This window comes from Eubalaena glacialis, chromosome 7 (assembly GCF_028564815.1).
Source record: "Eubalaena glacialis isolate mEubGla1 chromosome 7, mEubGla1.1.hap2.+ XY, whole genome shotgun sequence".
In the NCBI taxonomy this organism is placed as follows: Eukaryota; Metazoa; Chordata; class Mammalia; order Artiodactyla; family Balaenidae; genus Eubalaena; species Eubalaena glacialis.
This window is the reverse complement of record NC_083722.1, coordinates 45,161,753-45,189,063: the sequence shown is the minus strand read 5'-3', so window position 1 is coordinate 45,189,063 and position 27,311 is coordinate 45,161,753. Positions and strand designations below refer to the sequence as shown.

Sequence of the window (27,311 nt, the reverse complement as noted above, 5' to 3'; positions counted from 1 at the left end):
TTTTCTAAGTGTTTCCTGTTGTTCATTTGCCTTTCCGTCTAGAACTTAAGCTTTCACGTTACAGGGACAACATTAAGTGCCTCTGTATCCTTTCAAAGCCCTGGCAACAATACTGAGTGTACAGTATCTTCTCAATGAACAACAGAAAGATGGGATAAATACATAAATACCAAGATGTATAAAAAAGAGTTTAAAAAAATTATCTGGTTAAAAATGAGCAGAGAACCTGAATAGGCATTTTTCTTCTTTTTTCTTTTTCCATTTTTTTTCTTTTGTTTTCCTTTGATTTTTATTTTACATTGGAGTATAACTGATTTACAATGTTGTGTTAGTTTCAGGTGTAGAGCAAAGTGGTTCAGTTATACATATACATATGTTGAATAGGCATTTTTCAAAAGAAGACATACAGATGGCCAAAAGGCACATCAAAAGATGCTCAACATCACCAATCATCAGGGAAATGCAAATCAAAACCACAATGAGATATCATATCACACCTGTCAGAATGGCTATTATCAAAAATACAACAAATAACAAGTGTTGGTAAGGATGTGGAGAAAAGGGAACCCTCATGTACTGTTGGTGGGAATGTAAATTGGTGCAGCCACTATGGAAAACAGTATGAAGGTTCCTCAAAAAATTAAAAATGAAACTACCATATGATCCAGCAATTCCACTTCTGGGTATTTTTCCAAAGAAAACAAAAAAAGTAATCAGAAAAAATATATGCACCCCTATGTTCACAGAAGCATTATTTATAATAGCCAAGATATGGAAGTGCCCAATGACAGATGAATGAATAAAGATGTGGTATATACTGTATATATAATGAAATATTACTCAGCCATAAAAAATAATGAAACCTTGCCACTTGTAACAACATGGATGGACCTGAAGAGTATTATGCTTAGTGAAATAAGTCAGACAGAAAAAGACAAATACCGTATGTGTTCACTTATATGTGGAATCTAAAAAACAAAACTAACAAATGTAACAAAAGAGAAACAGACTCACAGATATTGAGAACAAACCAGAGGGGAGATGGGTGGAGGCAAGAGCAAACTAGGTGAAGGGGATTAAGAGGTACAACCTACCAGTTATAAAATAAATAATCACAGGGATGTAATATACAGCACAGAGTATATAGTCAATATTTTATAACAACTTTGAATGATGTATAATCTCTCAAAATATCAAATCACTGTGTTGTATACTTAAAACTAATATAAGTCAGCTATACTTCAATAAATTAAATAAATAAAAATTGAAAAAAAGTTCAAATCACTTATGTCTACTATAGTGTTTAACGTTAGAGTCTCAAATATACTGAAAGATTTTATCATTTTGGTGATTTAAATTTTTTATATTAACCCATACATCCTCCATCAGTAAAAATTTTTCCTCATCTGGTACAGCACAGTTCTTATGTCTCGGATTTCAGAAAATGGTACAGCCCCCTCCTTTCTATGTAAATGACTGGTTTCCTTTTTGCCTTTATTCCCAGGAAGTTTATAGCCAAATACAAAGCTCAATCCTATGATTGACACTTGAGAGTTATGATTTGTTCATTTGTCCTAATTTTCTTTCCTTTTTCTTTTTTTAACTATTTTAATCAATGTGTTTTGTGTAAGCCACCTCAGATGTTTTGTGGGAACAAAGAGGTTATAAATGAATTTACCTACTATGAAAAAGATATACACCAAGGTTCTATTTAAAAATTCACATTTTCGGGACCTCCCTGGTGGTGCCGTGGTTAAGAATCCGCCTGCCAATGCAGGGGACACGGGTTCGATCCCTGGTCCAGGATGATCCCACATGCCACGGAGCAACTAAGCCCGTGTACCACAACTACTGAGCCTGTGCTCTGGAGCCCGTGAGCCACAACTACTGAGCCCACGTGCCACAACTACTGAAGCCCAAGCGCCTAGAGCCCATGCTCCGCAACAAGAGAAGCCACTGCAATGAGAAGCCCACGCACCACAACGAAGAGTAGCCCCCATTCGCCGCAACTAGAGGAAGCCCACGCGCAGCAACGAAGACCCAACGCAGCCAAAAATAAATAAATAAATAAACAAATAAATGTATTAAAAAAAAAAAGTTCACATTTTCTTTTGTCCACCAAAACATACGTCAATTCAAACTTATTCTCCTCCACTTTTCCTTCTCCTCTAAGTTTTTGTCAATCATCCACATTCTTAAATTGCATTGTCTATTAAATTTACTATAAAGGTCAAATTTTCTGCCCATCCCTTCACACAGTTTTGAGTTTCACTGCTATTTTCTTTCATTTCTTTCAAATTACTACTTTTGAGTGGATCAATATCTTAGTTCTAAGGCTTAGTGTGGTCTCTCTCTGTGTTCCAGACACCTATTTTTAGCTAACAGGTAGCTAATTCCCAAAAAAACTTTCATCAATGACATAGGCCATAAAAAGCAAGCTTGTAAGTACTGAGATTCTTTCACTAAGTTTATGAAGTGTTGGTATATTTTGAAGAAATCAGAATATGAGACTCATGGCTCTTATATCACTCTGTCCATTTCCTAGTAAACTAATAAGACCATTTAATACAAACTAAAACCCCTTTCCCTTTTCTCATGTTATATAAATTCCATTGCCTTATGCCTTTGTTTTTCTATTTGTGTTTACTTCAGGAACTTATTTTCCATATATTTATTTCCCTTTAATACTTCTGTTGCATAACTCTTCTGAGTGACTAGTCCAAAAAGATTTCAAGAGATTTTTTAAAATATTTCCCAAGTAATTACAGAAATGGAATTAAGAGCAGTAAGACACTACTTTTACCTATCAAATCAGCCAAGACTTACTGCATGAGGAAATACAAACTGTGGTAGTATATGGAAAAGCAGTTCCAATAAAATACATCAAGAGCTTTTAAAAAAAGATACCAGAAAACAAAGGTTTACATAAAAAAATTAAAATTACATTAAAAATTAGAAACAGAATAAAATTCCAATTATCAATGGTATAATTATTATAAATTCACATGATAGATCATATAGTCATTAAAAATGCTGTTAATAAAAATTATAGTATTTTGAGAAAATGCTTGTGAAATAACGTTAAGACAATGGATTCCAAATGTTAAATAACTATATAAATATTGTGTCTTCATACATTCTACACTTTCCAAATTTTTTATGAAAAGGCTTACTGTCCTAAAATTATTGGACACCTATTTTTCTTGTGTGTGTGAAATCTTTGCGCTTTTTTTTTTTTTTTGGCCGTACTGCACAGTATATGGGATCTTAGTTCCCCAACCAGGGATCAAACCCTAACCAGCCCCCTGAAATGGAAGCACAAAATCTTAACCACTGGACCACCAGGGAAGTCCCTGGACACCTATTTTTTAAATCACAGAGCTTTTTCCCTCCGCTGTTAAAAAAAATCCTAATATTAAAAATATTAATTTTTCATTATAAAATATTAAACCAGCTTGTAACATAAACTTAGTTAAAATTTACTTTAAGGAAAAAGAGAGAAAAGGTTGAGGATAGTTTATATAATTCCACATATAAAATAATTAAATTGTATGTTTTATATTACAGTGCTATATAAAATACATAAAGAGGAGGAAATATTTCCCAACTCATTTTATAAGGTTAGGATTAATCTGATACTAAAATCAGGCAGATAATATATAAAAAGGACACTCTAGACCAATATCCCTTATAAGCAATTAAGCAAATTTCAGCAATATATAAAAAATATAATACACCTTGACATAGTAGGTTTATTCCAGGAATATGATTGATTTAATATTCTTAAAATAATACTCATCAATAATACTAAACAAATATTTTAAAGCCACATCTCAATAAATGAATTAATAATAAATATCTCAATAAATGAATTAATGCTCAAAGCATTAGACAAAATTCAACACCCACTCATAACCACCAGCAACCCCCCCAAAAAAAAATCAGCCAACTGGGAACAGAAGGAAGCTTCCTTACCCTGTTAAAAGGACATCTATGAAAAACCTACAGCTAATATCTTACTTAATAGTGCAAGACTAAATGTGTCCTCCTAAGATCAGGAACAAGGCAAGGATGCCCACTCTCACCACTTCTATTTAACACTGTAGTAGAAGCCCAAGCCACTGTAATAGCCAAGAAAAACAAATAAAAGGCATAGAGATTGGAAGCAAAGAAGTAAAACTGTCTTTACTTATAGACTACATGGGTATCTATGTAGAAAATACTAAAGAACCTACCAAGAGGCTACTTAATTAATAAGTGAGTTTAGCAAAATAGCAAGATACAAATATTTAAAAATCAATTCCATTTCTATGCACTAGCAACAAAAAATTTGACAATGAAAAAAACTATAATGTTCTTTATTAAAGCATCAAAGCATAGAACACTCAGAAATAAAATATGTGAAAAAGCTCTGCACTGAAAACTAGAAAACACTGCTGAAATTTTTAAAAGACGTTAATAAACTGGATACATACAAGGTTCATGGATTAAAAGACTCAATATCATTAAGATATCAGTTCTCTACCAATTGATCCATAGATTTGATGCAATCCCAATCAAAATTCTGGCAGACTTCTTTGTAGAAATTGGCAAGCTGATTCTAAAATACCTATGGTCTAGAGAGACCTAGATGAGCCAAAACAATTTTGAAAAAGACCAAAGTTGAAACACTTGCACTTCCTGACTTCACAACTTATAAAGCTATGGTAATCAAGACAGGGTGGTATTATTACAAGGACAGACATATGCATCAAAGGAACAGAATAAAGCACAGAAATATACCCATGCTTACATGATCAAATGATTCTCAACAAGGTACCAAGGTAATCTAACTAAATTAGGTAACCTAATCTAGAAAAGACTACTAATGGTGCTGATACAACTGGAAATCAATATGGAAAAGAGTGAACACTGACCTTTACCTTATGTCATATCTTAAAATCAACCCAAAATGAATCACAGAGTTAAATAAGAGTAAAACCATAAAATTTCTAAAAGATAATATAGGAGAAATTCTTTTGTGTCCTTCGGTTAGGCAACTTTTTCTTTTTTAATTGAGGTATAGTTGTAGGCAAATACTTCTTAGATAGAAAATGAATCATAAAAGAAAAAACTGATAAAATGGACTTCATCAAAACTTAAAACTTCTGCTCTTCAAAAGAGATTGTTAAAACAAACAAAAAAAGGCAAGTATAGACTGAGAGAAAATATTCACAAAACATATATACACATACAATATTTATATATGAATGTGTGTATACAGACATAATTTTATATATATATACACACACACACACACACAAACACACAGAATTCTATATAGAGAGAATTGTATATATATAATATATAGAATTGTGTGTGTTTGTGTGTGTGTGTGTGTGTATATATATATATATATATATATATATAACTCATAAAACCCAACAAAAAGACAAACAACCCAATTTTTAAAATGTGAAAAGGATATAAACAGACACTTTATCAATGGAGATATATGAATCACAAATAAGGGCTGAAAAGATGGTCAACATCATTAGTCATTAGGGAAATTAAAAGCATAATGAAATGTCATCACACACCCATTAAAACTGTTAAAATCGGGCTTCCCTGGTGGCGCAGTGGTTGGGAGTCTGCCTGCCAATGCAGGGGACATGGGTTCAAGCCCTGGTCTGGGAGGATCCCGCGTGCCGCGGAGCGGCTGGGCCCGTGGGCCACGGTTGCTGAGCCTGCGCGTCTGGAGCCTGTGCTCCGCAGCAAGAGAGGCCGCGATGGTGAGAGGCCCGTGCACCGCGATGAAGAGTGGCCCCCACTTGCCACAGCTAGAGAAAGCCCTCGCACGGAAACGGGGACCCCACACAGCCATAAATAAATAAATAAATAATTAAATAAATTTTTAAAACTGTTAAAATCTTTAATTCTGATAATACCAACTTTTGGCAAGGTTGCAGCATAACTGGAACTCATACACTACTGGTGGAAATGCAAAAGACTCTAGCCTAGTGCCTCATAAAATTCAACATACCATGTACATACTTAGCATGCAACCCAACAATCCTATTCAGAGGTATTTACCCAAATGTTCCCAGCAGTTTTATTCACTGTAGCCAAAAACTAGAAGCAATCTAAATGTCCATTAAGTGGGGATGGGATAAACAAACTGTGGTACATTCATACAATGAAATACTACACAATAATAAAAAAAAGAATGAACTACCAAAATATGAATTGACATAGATGAATATTGAAAACATAATACAGATCAAAAACAGCCAAACACAGAAGAATACATATTTATATGGTTCAATTTATATAAAATTCTAAAACCAACAAAATTATCATGACAGAAAGCAGATGAGTGTTTGCCAAAGGCCAGGTGTAGAAGGAGGAGATTAAATGCTTAAGGGACAAGGAATTTTGGGGGGTGATGGAAATATTACATACCTTGACTGTGGTGATGGTTCCCATAGCCGCATACACATGTCAAATCTCATCCAACTGCACACTTAAAATTGATGAATTTTATGTATGTAATTTATACCTCAGTGAAGCCGGTTTAAACATTCAAACATAATATTGATAAAAAGCAGAGTCCCAATCACAGAAAAGAGGAACAATTATTAAAAAGAAAAAATAGAGATCATAAAATATAACCTGCATATATTACTAACCTAAGGTATAATGTAGGCATATGTAACTCTAATCTTCACTACACTTATTCTCCAAGAATATGCTGCAAATCTTTAAAAGTGAAAAAAAACCTACACTCTTATTTCAAATAGTTTCTATTCTGTTTGATAGTCATGGGAAAAGTATACCTGATCCTTAAAGAACGAGATTGTGAAACCAGGAGTGAGGGATTCTTAAGTGAATTAGGGCCCAGCTGCTGAAAAGGAGGCCCCATTGTAAGGCATTTCTTAACAAAATGTCAGTTTCAATGCCTCAGATGCGAAGGATGGCCTTAAAGAGAAATACTAAGCACAGTTAAAGCAAACAGACTAGTAAGAGCAAAGAAGATCACTAGCATTGTTCCTTTAGGGAAACACACACACACGCACGCATGCGCGCATGCATGCACATACACACACACCTGGGAATATGAGTTCTAACAATTTCCTTAGGATGACCTAGAAAGAGAAAATAGCCTGCAATGCATATAAAGGACAGAACAGTTTTCTACTAACAAAGCTTACAGTGAAGTAACAAGGGTACTTAACTTGAACTGCGGCATTCAAATTTCGCCGAATTCTTAAAGTTCTCTACCAGAAGTAAAATATAATCAACATTTGGATGTTTCTTTAGTGAAGAACTACATATTAACATAACAGACACCATCTAAACTGAAGATAAGGCTTGTCCATTCGGCCTAAGCTACTCTAAACTACCTATTGTAAATCTAACAAAGCATGTATATTACTTGTAAGCTGAAAACTACAAAACTCTGATGAAGGAAATCAAATACAATCCAAATAAATGGAGAGACATACCATGTTCATGAACTGGAAGATGGAACATAGTAAAAATGTCAATTCTTCCCAAGTTTGTATATAGGATTAGTGCAATTTCTATCCAAATAATGGCAAGATTTTTTGAAGACATAAACAATATTATCTTAAAATTTATGGGGAAAGGCAAAGGAATTAGAACAGCTAAAACAATTTTGAAAAAGAAGAAAAGTAGGAAGAATCAGACTACCTGATTTCAAGACTTATTATATAAGTACAGTCATAAAGACTGTTAAAAGCAGAGGATAAATCCATACATCACTATAACTGAACAGAGAATCCAAAAATAAAACTACACAAATATGATTTTGATGAGGATGCAAAAGCAATGCAACAAAGGAGAGATAGCCTTTCCATCAAATGATACTGAAACAATTGGACATCCACAGGCAAATAAAGGAATGAATGAATAAACAAACAAACAAAAAAACTACCTATTACTGCCTAGTTGCATCTTCCGGTAGGTTGTTAATCTTTCTTACCATAACACTGTTATAAACTAGCAGAGTTATGAGGGGAAAAGTTTAAAAAATAAAACTGGAGAGTGTATCTAAGAGTGTGTGTGTGTGTGTGTATGCACTGAACCATGGATTCACGTCCAAGACACACTGAATTATGAATTAAGTCTGAAATGTGTTGAAGTATTCTAGTAACATAATAAACAATGAACCAAGAGAGTAGATGAATCGTTTAACACTATAATATGAAACCTTAGAAGTCCCATACCATATTTTTCAAAAAGATACATTAGTCTATTTAACACAGATTTTTTTCTTTGTAAGTAAAACAGTGGGTTCAAATATATGGTATTCTTGGAAGTTGAGAACTTATTGAAGGCAAAATAAATGTCAAATTGTTGGCTAGTCCAATAACAAGCAGCACTCAGATTATTTTTTAAAAAATCATTCATGTATTATGTACTTTTAGCAACGGTACATGTAGAAATTACAACTAGGGACTGGAGGAACCATAAATTATATTTGGCCACAAAAACAAAAGAGAAAAGTTGTGATCAATCACTAAGAACTACAACTGTGGTTCATCACCAGAAGCAGAAAAAGAACCACCTGGGTTCCACAGCAGCAAGGGCAGTGCACGGGGGCTTTCTTCACAGCACTTTCAGAACCAGGTACAACTGTCTCACTTAAACACGGTTAAGACAGTAAATTTCATGTTACATGTATTTTACCACAATAAAAAATACTGGGAAGAAATACGGATGAGAAAAGCAAAGACACAAGATGTGGAGCTGAACCCTCATACAATATGTAAGCGATAATAAGAAGATTAGTATATGGAATATAAGACATGGGTGGGTGGGCTTTGGGATGGGCAGGAAAGTGGGAGTGAGCATACAGAGTGTAACTCAGAGAGAAGGCTGGAACAGTTAAGAATATCTATTGACATTTTCACATCCAAGACTGAGCTGGTATAAATTACATCATATTGTGTCACAAAAATAAAAATAAAAACAAGACACTACAAAGTCCCTGTTCTAAAACAGTAATGAATTAAAGGATCTCAGTCAACAGAGCAATCTAACATGCAAGAAACTACTTGTTTAAGATATTTCCAACTAGTAAAATTCCCAATCCTACCATCGCTCTACAGTAAGGTGTTGACTGACACATTTATGCTCATCAATGATAACCCAAAAAGAAAAGGAAAAAGGAATCATTGTGCCACTTCCCACAAAGAGGGATCACAAGCAGGGCACCAAGGTTCAGGTGCACTGGTAGAATTCTGGCTCAGCAACTAACTAGCACTGTGATCTTGGATGAATTGTTTAAACTTTCAAAGCCTAAGTTCCCTCATTTTCAAAAATCATGCTAATAACCAGCTCAGTAACTACTGACAGGATTAAATCAGCAATGCGTATAACAAATTTAATAGTGTCTGGCACCCAGTAAGTGCTTAATAAACAGAAATCTGCCTCCATAACCACAACCACCACCACCGAGCAGGCCAATTCTCCACCTAAAATAAATAAAGCTCAGAGGCTCCTGACCTAAGAAGAATGATTCAGCACCACCTGGAACTGAAGAGGAAAATACACTTTCAAATTTATGTGTGTGTGTGTGTTTGTGTGCACGTGCACGCACACATGCACACCTGCACGTGTAACATACTGCCTCAGGCCCAACCCTTATTATGCAATTGATAAATATTTGCCAAATGGTAAATTCCTTGGCCAAAGTGTTAAACAAAAAAAATGAGAGTTAGAAATACATAAAACATTGAAGCCATCAAGGTAAAGCAGTAATTTCTATGACTTTCAGTATGTAATTTTTTTCAGGCATCTTAGGAAGTAGAGATGATTTCCTTCTTAATATTTTAAACGAAGCTCAAAAGTAGTCTGAAGGATTAATGAAAATGTACTTACAAAAGACTGAGAAAAGACTGTAAATGCAAACTGTTATTCTCTTTCTTTGGGATTATAGTCACCCTGCCAAAATCCAAAGCTGTATTAGTTTTTTCCTCAGATGAATGTTATTTCATCTTCCCTCCATTATTTTAGCCTTTAATAGTCAATGTGAAAACTAGACCTGATTACCTGATTACCAATCTTGTTTGCGATTCTTCTGTTTCCAAGTTTACGAGAAAGAAATCTGTCTTCTATATCTTTTTCCATTTTCAGGTCTGTTTTTTCTAGATTATCACCCCATTCACATCTCAATTTAGTTGCTCACTGACACTGTTCCCTTAACTGCTTAGCAACTCAACAAATACAGTCTTGTATACGGACAAAATCATAGCTGCTCCAAGGACAACCATCATTTTTTTTTTAAACCAGAGCTTAAGTGCCTTCCATATTACTAAAGTCTCGTAACTCTATGATAGGTTTCTTTTTTTTTTTAATTTTTATTTATTTATTTATTTATTTTTGGCTGTGTTGGGTCTTCGTTTCTGTGCGAGGGCTTTCTCTAGTTGCAGCAAGTGGGGGCCACTCTTCATCGCGGTGCGCGGGCCTCTCACTGTCATGGCCTCTCTTGTTGCGGAGCACAAGCTCCAGACGCGCAGGCTCAGTAGTTGTGGCTCACGGGCTTAGTTGCTCCGCGGCATGTGGGATCTTCCCAGACCAGGGCCCGAACCCGTGTCCCCTGCATTGGCAGGCAGATTCTCAACCACTGCACCACCAGGGAAGCCCGAGGTTTCTAATTTAAAAAGTAGGCCTGAAAATACTGAAACTCCCCTAATATCATGCTCTAAAATGCACCCTAAAAGTATAAAATTATTAAAAATAAAAAGGATTTTATGCACCAGCAAGAGTCTCATAAACATTTACTCCTATTCTTAGTGCCTTTTTAAAAATTTAGGGGAAACCAAACCTGTGCATTTAGTGATTCTCAATTCTATCATTCCTTGATTATTTCTAGTATCAACTAGTCCGGGACAATTTTCATTTGCTGTTTTTATTTTTGTTTTGAACTCACACATACTCTCATTTCAGATAACATTCTCCATGCCACTCCAATGTTATATATGCTGCCTACTTGAGTTCACAGAGTTCTCTCTGTGTCACCTGGATTAAGACATTAAGCCTTAATAAGATTTTTATTTCTGAGACACAAGATTCTCAATGCATGTAAATCAGAAGATGCATTCTGCACTCCCTGCCAAGTTCCTCAGATATATGTGTGCAATTAAATAGACAAGCAGTGAAATTTGAAGGTACAGAATTAGAAGCTGGTATCTGGACAGTAAGTACTCACCTGCTTGTACAGACAGGGTGGGGAAGAGAAACATCAACCAAGGGTGTGGACAAGGAAGAAACAAAGAGCCAACTTACAAATGAAGACAACTAATACTGGTCTTATTCCCCATCCCCAACCCCCACCCCAAAAAAGACAAGGTCAAGGGATTGTTCACATCCAAAAAGAGCCCTGCAAAACTTAGCTCAGAGCTGACCTCTTCCTTGAAGGCTTCTCTGCGGTCCCCAGACTAAGTCCATCACCTCTTTCCTGTGCTACCGCTGCACCCAGGACACACTGCTCTTTAACAGACCACAGTGCAGGAGGACTGTTTACATCCCCCTCACCATTCACCCTGAAAGCTTAATCATACCTCTGCCCCTACATATTTGCCTGGCACGCAGTGAATACTCACTAAGAGTTATTACTATGTTGAACCTGAATGAAAATCTTTTTCTAAATGTTATATAATTATGACAAAAATGATAGTCAGTTATAAAAGAAAGCCAAACATTATATATAACCAAACACTTCTTTTTAATATTTATTCTTTCTCTGGCACACCATTATTAAGTGACACAGATAAAAAAAAGCTGATCTGGATTTAACACAGGATGTGGTCAATCCTATTTCTATGAAACAAAGTTGGTTTAATTAATATAATATTTTACTTTGGTTTAAATTCCTCTGTGTCGTGTGTGTGTATCTCTCTCTTATCCTCATTCTTTCTCATTAATGAGGAATCAGAAAGCTTTGGAAAAAAAAACTGAAACTCAAAGATGTACACATAATCATTACTTCTCAATGTCCAGTCACTGAAAAATTACACTCTCAAAATTTAATCAATCCTGGAACAAAACTGTATTCATATTCCTAGCTCCCCCTGTGCAAAATTTTTAAATTGGAAAACTAACAGGTGATGCATCTTTCTTTCTAGAGACTGAATAAATTTTTGCTCTATGAGAGTAGAACTGTCAAAGAACTGAATTTACAAGGACCCCCCCCCCAAAAAAACTATTTCAGTATTCAGCTGTTTCCTAGCAACTGAATCTGCAGATATTTTCTCGTCACAAGTGAGTAATAGGGATAAAAATCTGTGTTTCAGTGCACTCAGGTGTCAATGCAGCTCAGTGGGAAAAAAACACTATAAATAGTGTGTAAAAATACTAAGTATCTTCTAGCCAATCTGGGCTGAAGTGTTAAAAGGGGTCATTATAATTGTTAAATATGATAAATGATCTGGGGAACAGGAGTGTTTATAGAGGAGTACAGAGGCATTCTTCTGTGAGTGGGGGTAAGGGTGCACAGGGGACACAAAGGTGACCACAGAAATAGTAACCTAAGAATTACTCTGGAAAGTTAGTTCAACCATGAAAAGAGAAGCTGCTGTTCTCAAGCTAGAGTTTAAACCTGGCTGATGCTGCATCATATATTTCTAGACAAAATATAACCTCACATATTACATACTCCAGAGAACACCTGTCAAAAGAGTAACAACTGTAACCCTTGCAGCCAACTGCAGAGGTTCTTAGGAAGCAGGCTACTGTGGCCACAGACGTTCCCAACGGAGACTGCAGATATATTCTGCATGCACAGCCCTTCCCATATCTGAGGTGCTTCACTCTTTCCTTTTATAAACAGGACACTGAAGTGCAACATCGTTTCACTTACTTTTCTCAACAAATCTGGAGAAAACACAAACATGCAGCTCTCACAGGGTAATTCACCAGATCCTGAGCACCTGCTCTTCTCAAGGTACTGTGCTCAGCATCAGAGAGAATGAAGTTGAACAGGGCTGAGTCCCTACCCTGCAGAAGCCAAACAGGGCTCAGTCCCTACCTGGAGAAGCTGAACAGAGCTTAGTCCCCACCCTGGAGAAGCTGAACAGGGCTCAGTCCCTACCTGGAGAAGCCTACATGTAAAACATGTCATGGAACACTTGAGGGTGAATAAGAGAGCAGTAGAGGGGCAGAGGTATTTGACTGCGCCTGGGGAGAGGCAACAATCTATGAAAAAAAGGCACTGACTTTAAGGAGTTATGGGAGACCCACAGTGAAGAACCCAAGTCCTTCACCGATCAGCCACAAGAATTTTGGTAAGCCACCCAGCCTTTATGGGGCTAAACTTTCATGGGCAAAATGAAGAGGCCTGACTGGTAAGTTTTATTGAGAGCTCCTTATAAAAGAAACCTAAGGCACTACCATACACAATAGGACAAACAAGCATGTCCACTGATATCTATAAACCTCAAGTTTGGGTTCTAGGCGCCAAGAATGAGGGAAAGATAACACACAAATGATTATCACACAACTCTAAAATTCTGTGCTGCTCTAAAAATCCTATGTCGATGTGCTGCTAACATTTGCTAGCAACTAGAAATAAGTGAATCATTAAAATTCTTGCCACCAATAATTTCCATAAACACAAAGTGCAAAACTGTACTAAGCACCACAGCGAGAAATAAAAGGAAAAATCCAAACCCTTAAAATTCTATTCTTTACATGAACTAGCCCCTTCAAATGAACACCTGAAAAATATATAGCACTTTGGAATTTTTTAAGCACCATATATATATATATATATATATATATATATATATATACACACACACATATATATATATAAAATACTGATTTTTTTTTCCAACGAATCTAAGCTAGCCTATCAAAAACCTAGAATATTTCACTAAAACAATAACTTTTACTCAATCCTATTTTGTGATGGTGTTAAAAGCCTCATTTTCTAAAATAGTGGGTTGGCCAAAAAGTTCGTTTGGATTTTCCCGTAAGATAGTATGAAAAACCCGAACGAACTTTTTGGCCAACCCGATACAATACATAGGAAGAAAGATGCCAAGACTCACTTGTAATGACTTGTTCGTCTGTGGGATCCAGTGGGCCTGCCTGACCCCGCACCCTACCTTGAAATACTCACTTTGGTTACTAGGTCCTCTACAATCTAAAGAGCAACATTCAATTTAGCATCCTCAGTCAACAAGCATGTCTCAAAGTAAAAAGAGGATGTTTATTTTTTCCCCCAAAATGAATGGTTTTTCTGTTATCGATAGTTTCATGGCTTTTAACTGCACTGCTTTGTTTCCTAGAGCTCAGTACCAGGGGAGAATGAATGGGCTGGTGCCTGAGAGTAAAGGCAGAGGTGAAGGATTAGCAGCTACACTGACTGGTCCACTGCAATCACTTTAAAATAATATTAAATAACCAGGAAGTAATATTGGAAAAGACATATTGATCAATCCAAAACCAAAGGAAATCAACTAGACACAAATAAGACAAGGAAAATTCTTATATGATTACAAAGTAAGTAACCATTCAAGAAAATTAATTATAGTTAAGCACAGCTTAAGGAACTAAACTGAACACTGCTTTTAAAAAGAGGATAAAAGATTTAAGAGGATTCTAAGCTCTGTAGAAATAAAAAATTACTTGATCAAGTGCCTACAAAGAATATTCTTCCAAAGCAACAAATACTTGGTGAGTCACAGATCCATCTACTATTCTAAACATGTGAAAAAGAAAATCCTTTTCAAAAAAAGAAAATCCTTACTTTCCTCTGTGACTCCAAGAAAGACCTGCTTACCTGCTGTCAGTTATTTCCTAGGGAGCTTCTCAAAAGTCCTCTTTCTATCTCTAAATTAGAATAAATATATTTTCTGAAAGTCTATTTTCTAAAGTTTTACCAGCACCTTCTAATGATGAATCTCACCCACAGAAAGTGAAATTAGTCACATAATGTGAGAAAAAAGAGAATCTGCCTTAAAGATATTCAGCTACAACTTAAGAAGCTGCCCGTTTTCTAAAAACAAAGCAAGCACGCTCCACCAGTGACAGAGAGTGGAAGTGTGTGAAAACCCAAGCTCGGCTGTGTGACCTCCTACGCCTCAGAGCTTCACTTTATCCTCCCCAGAAATCTAGACTTAAACCCAACTTCACACTTGCCATCACCATCTGGATGACTGACAAGCACCTCCCGCTTAACATGATCAGAGCAGAACTCCTGGTTTTAGCCTGTGGACTTCTCACACAGTCTTCCACATCGTGGTAAAAGACATCACCCTCTAATCAGTTACTCTGGTCAAGAGCCTGGGCAGTGCAACACAGTGGTCAGGAGTAAAGACTGAAGCCAGGCTGCACGGATGCAAACCCTGCCCTGGCTCCTCACTTAGCTGTGCAGACTGTACACCCTCAGAGAGTGAAAATGGTACCCACCTAACAGGATTACTGTGAAGATGAAATGTGAAGCTCATGTGAAGCATTTAGAGCAGCACCTGGCAAATATTAAATGTTCATTAAGTATAAGCTATCATTATTGTTTTTGTCCTGATTTCCTCTTTTTCTCTCACACCCAGTCTGTCAACAGCACTTCAAGAAAGTAACTGAAATCCAGCGAGTTCTCTGAATCATCACCACCACAACCAGCCTCTTTCCAGCCACCATCTAGATTAAAGTGATAAACTTCTGAACTAGTTCCTACTGCCATTCTTTCTATACCCTCCAAAGTGGTTTTCAGCCACAGTAACCTATTTTAAATATAAATCAGATTATATCACTCCCTTTTCCAAAACCATCCAATGGTTTCCACTACATTAGGCTAAAAATCAATCTCTCTACCCTGGTTTATTCAAAGTCCCGCATCGCTGCCGTCTCATCCTGTACGGCTCCCTGCTAGCTCACTACACTCCAGCATTGTGCAAAAATGCCACCCCTCTCTCCTTGGGGCCTTGGCATCAGTGACCGCTCCTGCCTGGAATGTACTTTCCTCTACTTTTGCTCTGCTGGCTCCTTCATGTCACATGTAATACTGTTATTGTTTATTTCTTTGGTAACTGGTATAAGTTTTATAAGAGAAGAAATTTCATCTATCCTATTAAGTATTATATCTCTAGTACTGAAAACAATACGTGGGTGAACAAATAAAAAGTTATTAAAAAAGAAAAAAAAACCCATTAACTGAGAGAACTGGCTAAAGGTTCTAAAACTGTTATGTGAAGCAAAGAAATATATCTTTTCCTCCTTCTTTTCCCTAACTGGTTATCAATTTATTGCATCTCAGCTCCAAATTCACCCTTTTTGCCTGCTCTGTAACTGGACCCTAATACACTTACCTTTCAATATTTCCTGAGTTTGAAGATCTAAATCCCCTGATAATACAACTACTCACAAAGGCACAGTTTTCATCAAAAGATCCTAAGAATCACAATTAGAAAACCCGAGATCCAGTTATGGCTGCAGCAATTACCGGCCAACAAGACACTGGACAAACTACCTGGCCTCTCTGAGCAGCACTTTCCTGGCCTGTGTGATGCAGATGGTCATCCTCGTCCATCTCAGAGGCTTGTGGTGAGGATCAAATGAGATCACACACAAGCAGTAAACTATGTGCGGACAGTAAGAGTCATCTTCATTATTCAGTATCTCTCAGTCCAACAAAATGTTATTGGGCACTGACCCTATGTTAACGTAGAGAGAAAAGTTTAATTAAGACCAAGCCCTAGGTACTCTCAAAAAGCTTACATTGTAGTTGAGAAGAAAAACGCTAACTGGAGTAATCTCACTGCAGTTTGGTAGTGTGCAGAATGCTGTGGGGGCACAAAGGAGACACACTCAGTACAATCCTGGGGCTCAGGGGGACTTCCTGGAGGAAGCAGTGCCACAGCTGAGTCTCACGGATCAGCAGGGTGAGAAAAGAGCTCTTATCAAATGAGAACATAATGCCCATCTTTTACTAGTCCTAAAGCATGCTCAAAAGCCAGATTTGTTATCTTATAATATAAATCATATGATCAAAGACTAACAACAAGCTTGTAGATGTCACCTGGGGTAAAATTCTTCTATCAACTTAGACTTCCCCCAGCACCATTTATTTCTTCCTCTACCATGAATTAGAATACTTTTTTCTAAATCTTTAGGGCGATTCTTCTCATCCTACAAGAATATTTTCAAATTCTTTCAATTACATACTCCAAGTTCAAAACCTTCCTCACTGGAAAGTACAGTAATCAAGAAACCATCACAATGGGTTTAATTTCCCCTTTGCCACAGCCTAAAAGCAATACCTTCCCTTCCTCCCAGAGCTTCAGACTCCAAAGCTGTCAGGACAGCTTCCCAGGTAACCCCCTCCATCCACTCTCCTTCACAGCGAGGCAAAGGGCTCTATGGACAACCTCTCAACCAGACTCAGCCCTGACCTACCCAGAAGAAAGCCAAGCACTTTTTGGCCAACCCAGTATTTTAGAAAATGAGGCTTTTAGCACCAATACAAAATAGGATTGAGTAAAAGTTATTGTTTTCAGAATAAAAACAATACCAGAAAAAATTATAAGTTTTAACTCAAAAGGAAAGGTTGGCCTTTGCTTATACGGTAATCGGTACAGCTTAAAAAGAGCCACAGCACATAACTTGGAAGTTATGTACTAAACACTAAGTACCCAAAAAAGTGTCCCAAAAAAGTACAAAAGAAAACTACACTCACGTTAACGAACAACACTGAAAACTGTATTTTTAAGACGTTATCACTTAAGTGTCTGTTTTTAAACAAATCTCTTAAAAAGCACTGATTATGTCATTTATTTAACTCAGCTACCTCCAATTTCACCCAGCAGCAGGCTGTTTATTGTAGCACTAACCTAGTACTGCTTTTCCTAATTAAACATAAAGACTTTCTTCTACATTGCCCTCTACTGACACAAAATAACAATTTAGAACAGAAATCTAGGGGTTATATCTACCACAGGCCACACTAATTGTTAAGGGTCACATATGACATCCATCTCCAAGGAAAAAAAGACACAACCTTGAAGAAACAAAGGCTGTTCACAAAATTAATCATCTCACTAATAGTATTACTAGGAGAAAGAAAAAATGACAAAATTAACCATGAGGAGTAACAAATAAAAACCTACTTAAAGGGACTTTCCTGGTAGCGCAGTGATTAAGAATCCGCCTGCCAATGCAGGGGACACAGGTTCGATCCCTGGTCTGGGAAGATCCATGCTGCGGAGCAACTAAGCCCATGTGCCACAAAGCCTGCGCTCTGGAGCCCGTGAGCCACAGCTACTGAAGCCCGCATGCCCTAGAGCCCGTGCACCACAACTACCAAGCCCACACACCACAACTACTGAAGCCCACGTGTTCTAGGGCCCGCGTGCCACAACTACTGAGCCCGTGTGCTGCAACTACTGAAGCCCACGTGCCTAGAGCCCATGCTCTGCAACGAGAAGCCACCGCAATGAGAAAGCCTGTGCACAACGAAGAGTAGCCCTCACTCGCCGCAACTAGAGAAAGCCTGTGTGCAGCAATGAAGACCCAATACAGCCAAAAAAATAAATTAAAAAAAAAAAAAACCTACTTAAAGACATAAGTATAAGACATGATACCATAAAACTCCTAGAAGAGAACATAGGCAAAACATTCTCATACATAAATTATACCAATGTTTTATTAGGTCATTCTCCCAAGTCAATAGAAATAAAAGGAAAAATAAACAAATGGGACCTAATCAACATTACAAGCAAAAGAAAGAAAAACCATCCTTGCACAGCAAAGGAAACCATCAACAAAACAAAGAGCCTATGGACTGGGAGAAAATATTTGCAAATGATGCAACCAACAAGTGCTTAATTTCCAAAATACACAAACAGCTCATACAACTCAATAACAAAAAAACAAACAACCCAATCAAAAAATAGGCAGAAGATCTAAATAGACATTTCTCCAAAGAAGACATACAGATGGCCAACAGGCACATAAAAGGATGCTCATCATCACTAATTATTAGGAAAATGAAAATCAAAATTACAGTGAGGTATCACCTCACAACAGTCAGAATGGCCATCATTAAAAAGTCTACAAACAACAAATGCTAGAGAGGGTGTGGAGAAAAGTGAACCCTCCTACACTGTTGGTGGGAATTTAAGCTGGTGCAGCCACTATGGAAAACAGTATTGGAGGTTCCTTAAAAAACTAAAAATAGAGTTGCCTTATGATCCAGCAATCCCACTCCTACGCATATACCCAGACAAACCATAATTCAAAAAGATACATGTACCCCTATGTTCATAGCAGCATTACTAAAATAGCCAAGACATGGAAACAACCTAAATGTTCATCAACAGATGAGTGGATAAAGAAGATGTGGTACACATATAAAATGGAATGGAATGAAATAATGCCATTTGCAGCAACATGGATGGTTGCTAGAGATTATCACACTAAGTGAAGTAAGTCAGAAAGAGAAAGATAAATACCATATGACAGCACTTACATGTGCAATCTAAAATATGACACAAATGAGCTTATCTATGAAACAGAAACAGACTCACAGATATAGAGAATGGACTTGTGGTTGCCAAGGCGGAGGGATGGATTGGGAGTTTGGGGTTAGCAGACACAAACTATTATAGAATGGATAAACAACAAGGTCCTACTGTATAGCACAGGGAACTATATTCAATACCCTGTGATAAACCATAATGGAAAAGAATATATATATGCATAACTGAGTCACTTTGCTTTACAGCAGAAATTAACACAACCTTGTAAGTCAACTATACTTCAATAAAATAAATTAAAAAAAATTAAAACCTAGGAGTTCTACAAATAACAGTACAGCATCATAAGCAATCTGAATATTATAAAAATTAAATTATTTTTTAAGAAGTACAGAACAAAACTATCAAGAGTATGTAACTGAAAACATGAACATATGGAAATAAAGTGAACATGGAAATATGGAAACAAAGTAAAATACTTACAGCCAAAGCCTTGGACAGTTTGGTTCTAAATTCATTTAGGATGATAGCCACAATGTCCTTGAGTGGTACATAAGCAAAGCCATTTTCCAAATAGACTTTCCTTCCTCGGAACAAATCCAGAGCATCAGCAAAAGGGATCTGAATTCAGTGTGAAACAGGGAAAATAAGTCAGTACCTGTCATTACGAAATTCTCCTACGTCTTCATAAGTACTAAGGCTAAACAAAATCCCTCCTATGAGAAAGTCATTAGTCCCAGCAGATCAAAAGAAAAAAAAAAGCAAGAAGATCAATTTATCCTCCTTGTAAGTAAACAATAGCATTAGGAAGGAGTGACAGGCCAAAAATGTGTTGGTTTTAGAGTAGATCTTTCAAAAAATAATAAGCCAAGTTAAAATGCTTTACTTTCATTCTTAACTCATCAATTTACAAATTATAATCACCAGGATTTCAAATTCCCAGCTCAAGCCCTCTAGGTACACTGCATTCCCCTCACATGACATAGTCCACATTTTATTCTGCATCAAGTGGAATCCAATGTGTATACAGTATGTTCAGTGCTAAAAATTACTAGTAAGTAATTCCAAATTCCTTCATCTATGTTTCCACTCTTTCTCCAGAGAAATATATTGGAAAAGCTAATCTCAACACTAAGAAATGGAAATAATAATAAATGTCCAGTTTTGTCTTTAAAATAAGTACTTACCAGTAAATATTTTTTTAAAAACCTAATAAATACTATTCTACTTACACTTTTTAAAGTCCTATGAACTATGGTAAAATTTTAAGAGATGAGCAGATTATGGTAATGGTATTAATAAATTGCAAAAATCATCCTTACTCTTCAACAGAGTTTTTCTACTTCTTAAAAATGAGGTAAAAAACTAGGTTAAAAAAAAAAAAAAGATCCTCAAATACCCTATTCGCCCAAGTTTTATGGAAGAGTTAAATCTACACGCCCATAATTCTTCAATGTATTCAATGACACCACACAATAATCAGATCATGTGTTTTTACAGAAAGTTTCTAATTAATTTACAGATTTCTACATCCAGCACACAGTCCTTGCCCTGAAGCAGTTCACCACTTGGTTGAAGAAAACAAGACGGACTCACGTGGACAGTGGCTCCCTGGCCCTGCGGGAGGACGCTGGCCAGACTGGGGCGGGGGTGGAGCGGGGGAGGTGGTGATGGAGTGCCTGTGGTGGCAGGACCCGCACCAGACGCCGGGCATGGGCGGCACGTAGCCGCCCCTCCCCTGCTTCGGGAGGTCCACAGCCCCGCAGCCCTGCACCAGGCTCACACAGGCAGGAGTCTGTGCTGAGGGTGCGCAGATGGCGGTGAGGGGGCAGGGGCCGGACCCAGGCAGGGGGAAGAAGGCCGGGGCGCCAGGGCACCCGGGAGGGAGGAGAGGCTCCCTCGCGGGGGCGACATAGGGAACAAGGGGCCAGGGGAGAGGGGCGTTGCAGGGCTTCCCAGCCCCAGCGCGGCCCGAGGCTGAGCACAGTGAGGAAAGCGCGGCCCGCAGTGGGTCGGCACTCGAGCAGCGCCAGGGGTCGGTGCAGCGCAGCCCGGGGCGGGGAGCAGCACATCCCGAGGGTGAAGACAACATCCGAACAGGAGGGGGAGAGGCTGCGCCCACAAGAGGCTACACAAACGCGTCAATAAAACACGGATAGAAGCTCAATGTGATATTTAACAAAACCTAGGAAGTACTTTAAAAGCGTACCTACCTTATAAACTGACTCCAGCTCCAACTGAACCCCACCTAAACTGTGTGATGAAGCCATAATATCCTGTTCTCGGAGAGTCTTCTCTTCATCACTTATCTAAAAGGAAACATTTTATATCGTTTAAAAATTAAAACTCTGCATTCAGTTTCAATAAAGCACTTTCCTGTTCTAGTGAAGACTCTATACTTTTTTAAAACTTTTAAAACCCTGATATCTCAAATCATTCCTAATACGATTATTAAGTCATTACTATCATTAATGAAGCCAAAATATGGAAGAAAACTTAAATTCAATATACTTTCAAATTTCTACTCTGCCAATTTCTGAGGACACATATCGAAAGAACAGTAGCAGAGAAACAATATCCTGGACTAGCTGCACCCACAGACTCATGAAAGGAGAAAATGAAAACCTTTCTGAAGAAATATACAATTCTTGGGCTTCCCTGGTGGCGCAGTGGTTGAGAGTCTGCCTACCAGTGCAGGGGACACGGGTTCGAGCCCTGGTCTAGGAAGATCCCACATGCCGCGGAGCAACTAGGCCCGTGAGCCACAATTACTGAGCCTGCGTGTCTGGAGCCTGTGCTCCGCAACAAGAGAGGCCGCGACAGTGAGAGGCCCGCGCACCGCGATGAAGAGTGGCCCCCACTTGCCGCAACTAGAGAAAGCCCTCGCACAGAAACGAAGACCCAACACAGCCATAAATAAATAAATAAGTAAACCCAAAGTTTAAAAAAAAAAAAAGAAATATACAATTCTCCTAGGGCTCAGTATAGTCCTCCAAATAACTCCCCAAATACAATCTCTAGCACACAGAGAAAACACATACACAAGGAAACAAGACTCCATCAGTGGGAACCAGATTGGTAAAACCAAAAGAAAAGTATAAGGATTGGAAAAAAGAAACAAAATTGTCATTATTTACATATTATGTGATTAGAATCCTTAGAAAATCCAGAAAATCCACAGATAAATTATTAGACCTACTGACCCAATTAAGCAAGGTTTCTGGCTACAATGTCATATACAGAAAAACCAACTGTATTTCTATCTGCCAGCATCCCAGTTTAATAATGGATTTTTTTAAAACTACCATTCATAATGGGATTAAAACTATCTAGTATTTAGTAATAAATCTAACAAAAGATGTTGAAGGCCTCTAGAAAAAAAAAAAAAAACATGTAAAACCTTACTGAAGGAAACTGGAGAAAACCTAAATAACCGAGAGACATCCATAAACATGCACCAGAAGATGTAATACTATAAAGGTACCAATTCTCCTCAAATTAACCTGCAGAATCAATATACTCTCAAGCAAAATCACAATAGCTTATGTGTCTGTGTTGCTTCTAGAATGTATAGGGACACACAAAGTGCCAAGGAAAGCCAAGACAGAAAAAGACAGTCAACCGAATAGAAAAATGAGCCAAAGATATGAACACACACTTTACAACTGAGAAAATTTGAAGGGCCAATAAATACGATCATATCTCGTCTTATTGCACTTTGCTTTATTGTGCTTCCCAGATACAACGTTTTTTTTTTTTTTAAACAAATTGAAGGTTTGTGGCAACCCTGTGTTGAGGAAGTCTATTGGCACCATTTTTCCAACAGTATTTGCTCACTTCGTGTCTCTGTCACATTTTCGTAACTCTCAAAATATTTCAAACATTTCATTATTATTATATTTGAAAGCACTGAACAAACATGTATCATCAAAATCAGTGCAAGAGAGTCATCAACTGAAAACTACCACTTTAATTCCTTTTTGGTAATGAACAGGATAAAAATACAAAAACTAAAAATGTAATATAACTAGATGTCATGAGAAGTCTCATAGGCAAAAATTTTAAAGGGTGTCACAGCACACATTATATATAATCAACACTCATTCTAGAGTGTTTAAATTGAGTTTTAGCAATAGCAAATATTTCTCTAAGAGCTAACACCAGATTATTCTCCTTTAGTATTGGCTTTGTTTACACATACCTGTTGATAGTAACTTCTCTACTTAATTGACTATTTACCTTTTACTTCGCATTCCATAGGACAAATCCTTCGAAGCTCAAATATATCACCAGATACACAATGCAGAGACTATTTGAGAAGAGGCAGGTATGTTTCAGAGCCAAGCTGTAATTCTCAAACAGCAACTGATAAAGTGAGAAACTGACCAGGGAGACATGGTGAAAGGGAACAAGATAACTGTACATTCTCGTGATGATCTTTCACTATCTTTAAGTGATTTCCAATTTAAATATAAAAAGTATTTCAAATTTGTGCAGTGAACACTTATTTGAAATTAAATAAAAATTAAATACACATGCCTGTTCTCCCCACCATTAATGGGGATAATCATAGGTGATTGCATGGATTGTTTTTTGCCCAAATGGTTTTCACTGGATCTGGCAATACTGAAGTTGAGGCCAAATGTGTTAACCCACCACGTCCCTTTTACAGTCACTTATTATACCAACAAAGAATTAGATAACTTTGAACATACAGATGTTTGCCATGATAATATCTGGGGCTTTAACTGAACAAATCCCACAGCAATATATAAGAACCACTAAGACTTCTCCACGAATATAGGGGAATATAGTACCTCTCTTTCCCTAAACTCAACTCAAATATTTTTATTAACAATACCACAGGTGTTTATAAGCAATTAACTGCTCACCAAGTAACTGTCAGGTAAGCAGGGGAAGCACAGTTCAGCTCAACTGTCATACAACAGAATACTTTACTTACAAGAGACTTAATGTTCCAAACACTCTTCTGCCTTAGGTATATAGTCAAGGCTCAATTTAAACAAAATTCAAGGTCTTGAATGAAAATTAGAGTAGATTATTAAAGAATGTGGTAAGACTGTCTTTCACTGAAATCTTCCCCCACCCCCCCAAAAAAAAGAAAAAAAATTATCTAGACTTTACTTAGATTAGAAATAATGAATAAAATTCTAAGGAATTCAATGTGTTTCTAAACTGTTCACCCAAAGTAACTGGGTGCATTCTGAATAATGCACATTCTATCTGAAATTAATGTCATTTCCTACATGATAGCCTTTCAGTAAATATTGTTTTTCCTTGGTGAATTAAAAAGTTCATCCATTTGCCATACACATCTAAACCTTCATTTAGCTATTTAATAATAAACAAAATAAGAGAATTGTCACTGAAAAATGTTGGATGTCTGTCTGAAACTTTATTAATTAGTACAAACTTCTACTGACTTCATTATTTCAAATTTCTAAAATAATCTTGAGTATTCTCTTCTGCTTCTGGTATAAAAACTACTGGGAAAAATATGAGCATATTTCACTTTCTCAGGCTCCCCTAACGAGGTTAACTACTGGATGCCTAGAAAAAACTCATTCTCTAAAAGAGCAAGACAAAATTAAACAGCTTCCTGTTTCTACTAACAAAGGATCTCATGTAAGAGTTAAAAACAGCTACAGTGGAACAATTATAAAAGCAGAGGAACTGAGTAGAAAGTATATAGTTTTTGGAACTGCAGAAACCTAAGTTCAAATCTTAAAAAAGTGAATTAACCTCTTCATACCTCAGTTTCTCCATTGGTAAAAGGAAGAAAATAATACCTGTTTCATGAACTTTTTTGTCAGAATTAAGTAAAATAAAGTATGTAAAGTGTCTAGAATAGGCCTAACATACAGCATGCCTTTAATAAATGGTAAATATTTATTATTACTATCAGTAACGTACATTTTGATTTGCTTGTTTTCCAGGAACACAGTGAAACATTTTTGATCCACATGATCATGATAAGATGGCAAAGTTGGAAGATCCTGAGCTCACCTCCTCCTACAAACACACCAAAACTACACCTATATATAGAACAGCTCTCTCTGAGAATGACCTGAAGACTAGCAGAAGAGCTCTTGTACAATTAAAGATATAAAGAAAAAAACACACTGAGTAGGGTAGGAGGGGCAGAGACACTATCTAGTCAAGATCCACATCCCCAGAGCAGCAAGCCACAAGCAGGAGGAGATATCACAAACTCAGAGGTCCTCCCTCAGAACTGAAGGGTTTGAGCCCCATATTGGGCACACCAGACCCAGGGACTGGCACCGGGTAGGTGACCCCACTTAACTAGCTTTGAAAACCAGCAGGGCTTATGCACGGGAGAGCTGAAGGAAATTAAAATTCCACTCTTAAAGGGCTCACACACAAACTCACTCACTGGGAGTCCCAGCACAGAGGCTGCAGTTTAAAAAGAGCCTGGTGCTCTAGACAGCTTGCCAAGGCCACACCAGCAAACCCCAGGTCCACTCCAGCACCAACCATTCCACCAAGGCAGCAGCCCCAACATGTCCTGGAAAAGCCCCAGCCCACCCCCACTACAACTCCACCTGGCCTGCCAAAGCTGACCAGCACATAGAGTCTACACTGGGGATACTCCTATACAAGACCACACCTCCAAAACCAAGAGACATAACGTTTCACCTAATTCACAGAAACAAACACAGAAAGTCAAACAAAATGAGGAGACAGAGAAATTTGTTCCAAACAAAAGAACAAAATAAAATCCCAGAGGAAAATCCTAATGAAATGGAGATAAGTAATTTACCTGATAAAGAGTTAAAAGCAATGGTCACAAAGATGCTGGCAGAACTCAGGAGAAGAATGGAGGAACACAATGAGAACTTCAGAAAGAGAATACATAAGAAAGAACCAATCAGAGCTAAAGAATACAACAACTGAAATGAAAAATACATTAGAGGAAATACACAGCATTTTAGATGATACATAAGACCACATAAGCAACAAGGAAGAGAGAATAGTGAAACTCAACCAATCAGAACAGAAAAAAGAAAAATGAATTTTTAAAAATGGGAATAATTTAAGGGAACTCTAGGACAACATCAAGTGCACTAACATTCACATTATGGGCCCAGAAGGAGAAAGGGGCAGAAAACCTATTCAATAAAATAATGGCTGACAACTTACCCAGACTGGGAAAAAAACACACATGCAGGTCCAGGAAGCATAAAATCCCAAACAAGATGAACCCAAGAGATACACACCAAGACATATCATAATTAAAATGGGAAAAGTTAAAGATAGGGAGATAAATTTTAAGGCAGCAAGAGAAAAACAGTGAGTCACATACAAAGGAACCCCCAAAAGGCTGTCAGCTGACTTTTCAGCAGAAACTTTGCAGACCACAAGGGAGTGGCATGCTGCATTTAAAGTAACAAAAGAAAAAAACTTACAACCAAGAACACCCAGGAAGGCTATTGTTCAGAATCAAAGGAGAGTTAAAGAGATTCCCAGACAAGCAAAAACTAAGAGTTCATCACCACTAAACCAGCCTTACAAATGTTAAAGGGTCCTTAAGCAGAAAAGGCTATAACTAGAAATAAGAAAATATATGAAAGAAAAAAACCTCACAGCTAAAGGCAAATACATAGTAAAGACAGTGGATCATCCATTTAAAAAGCTAGTATGAACATTAAAAGAAAAAAGTCATAAAATCAACTATAATTACAATAAGCAATTAAGAGACACACAAAGTAAAAAGATGTAAAATATGACACCAAAAACATTAAATGTAGATGGGAGGAGTAAAAAAGTAATGCTTTTAGAATGCATTCA

The 27,311-nt window shown here is 37.2% G+C and overlaps 1 protein-coding gene across 3 annotated transcripts in view; it reads right to left on the bottom strand.

Moving 5' to 3' along the window:
- The window catches only part of PRIM2 (DNA primase subunit 2), a 287,537-nt gene that overhangs the window by 197,013 nt on the left and 63,213 nt on the right, over positions 1–27,311 (bottom strand). For all 3 annotated transcript variants that reach the window (XM_061195198.1, XM_061195200.1, XM_061195199.1), the window contains exons 6-7: positions 21,695–21,790; positions 19,965–20,102 (exon numbers count right to left, since the gene is read on the bottom strand). In XM_061195198.1, coding sequence (XP_061051181.1) covers positions 19,965–20,102; positions 21,695–21,790 — 234 coding nt within the window. The remainder of the gene's footprint in view (positions 1–19,964; positions 20,103–21,694; positions 21,791–27,311) is intronic.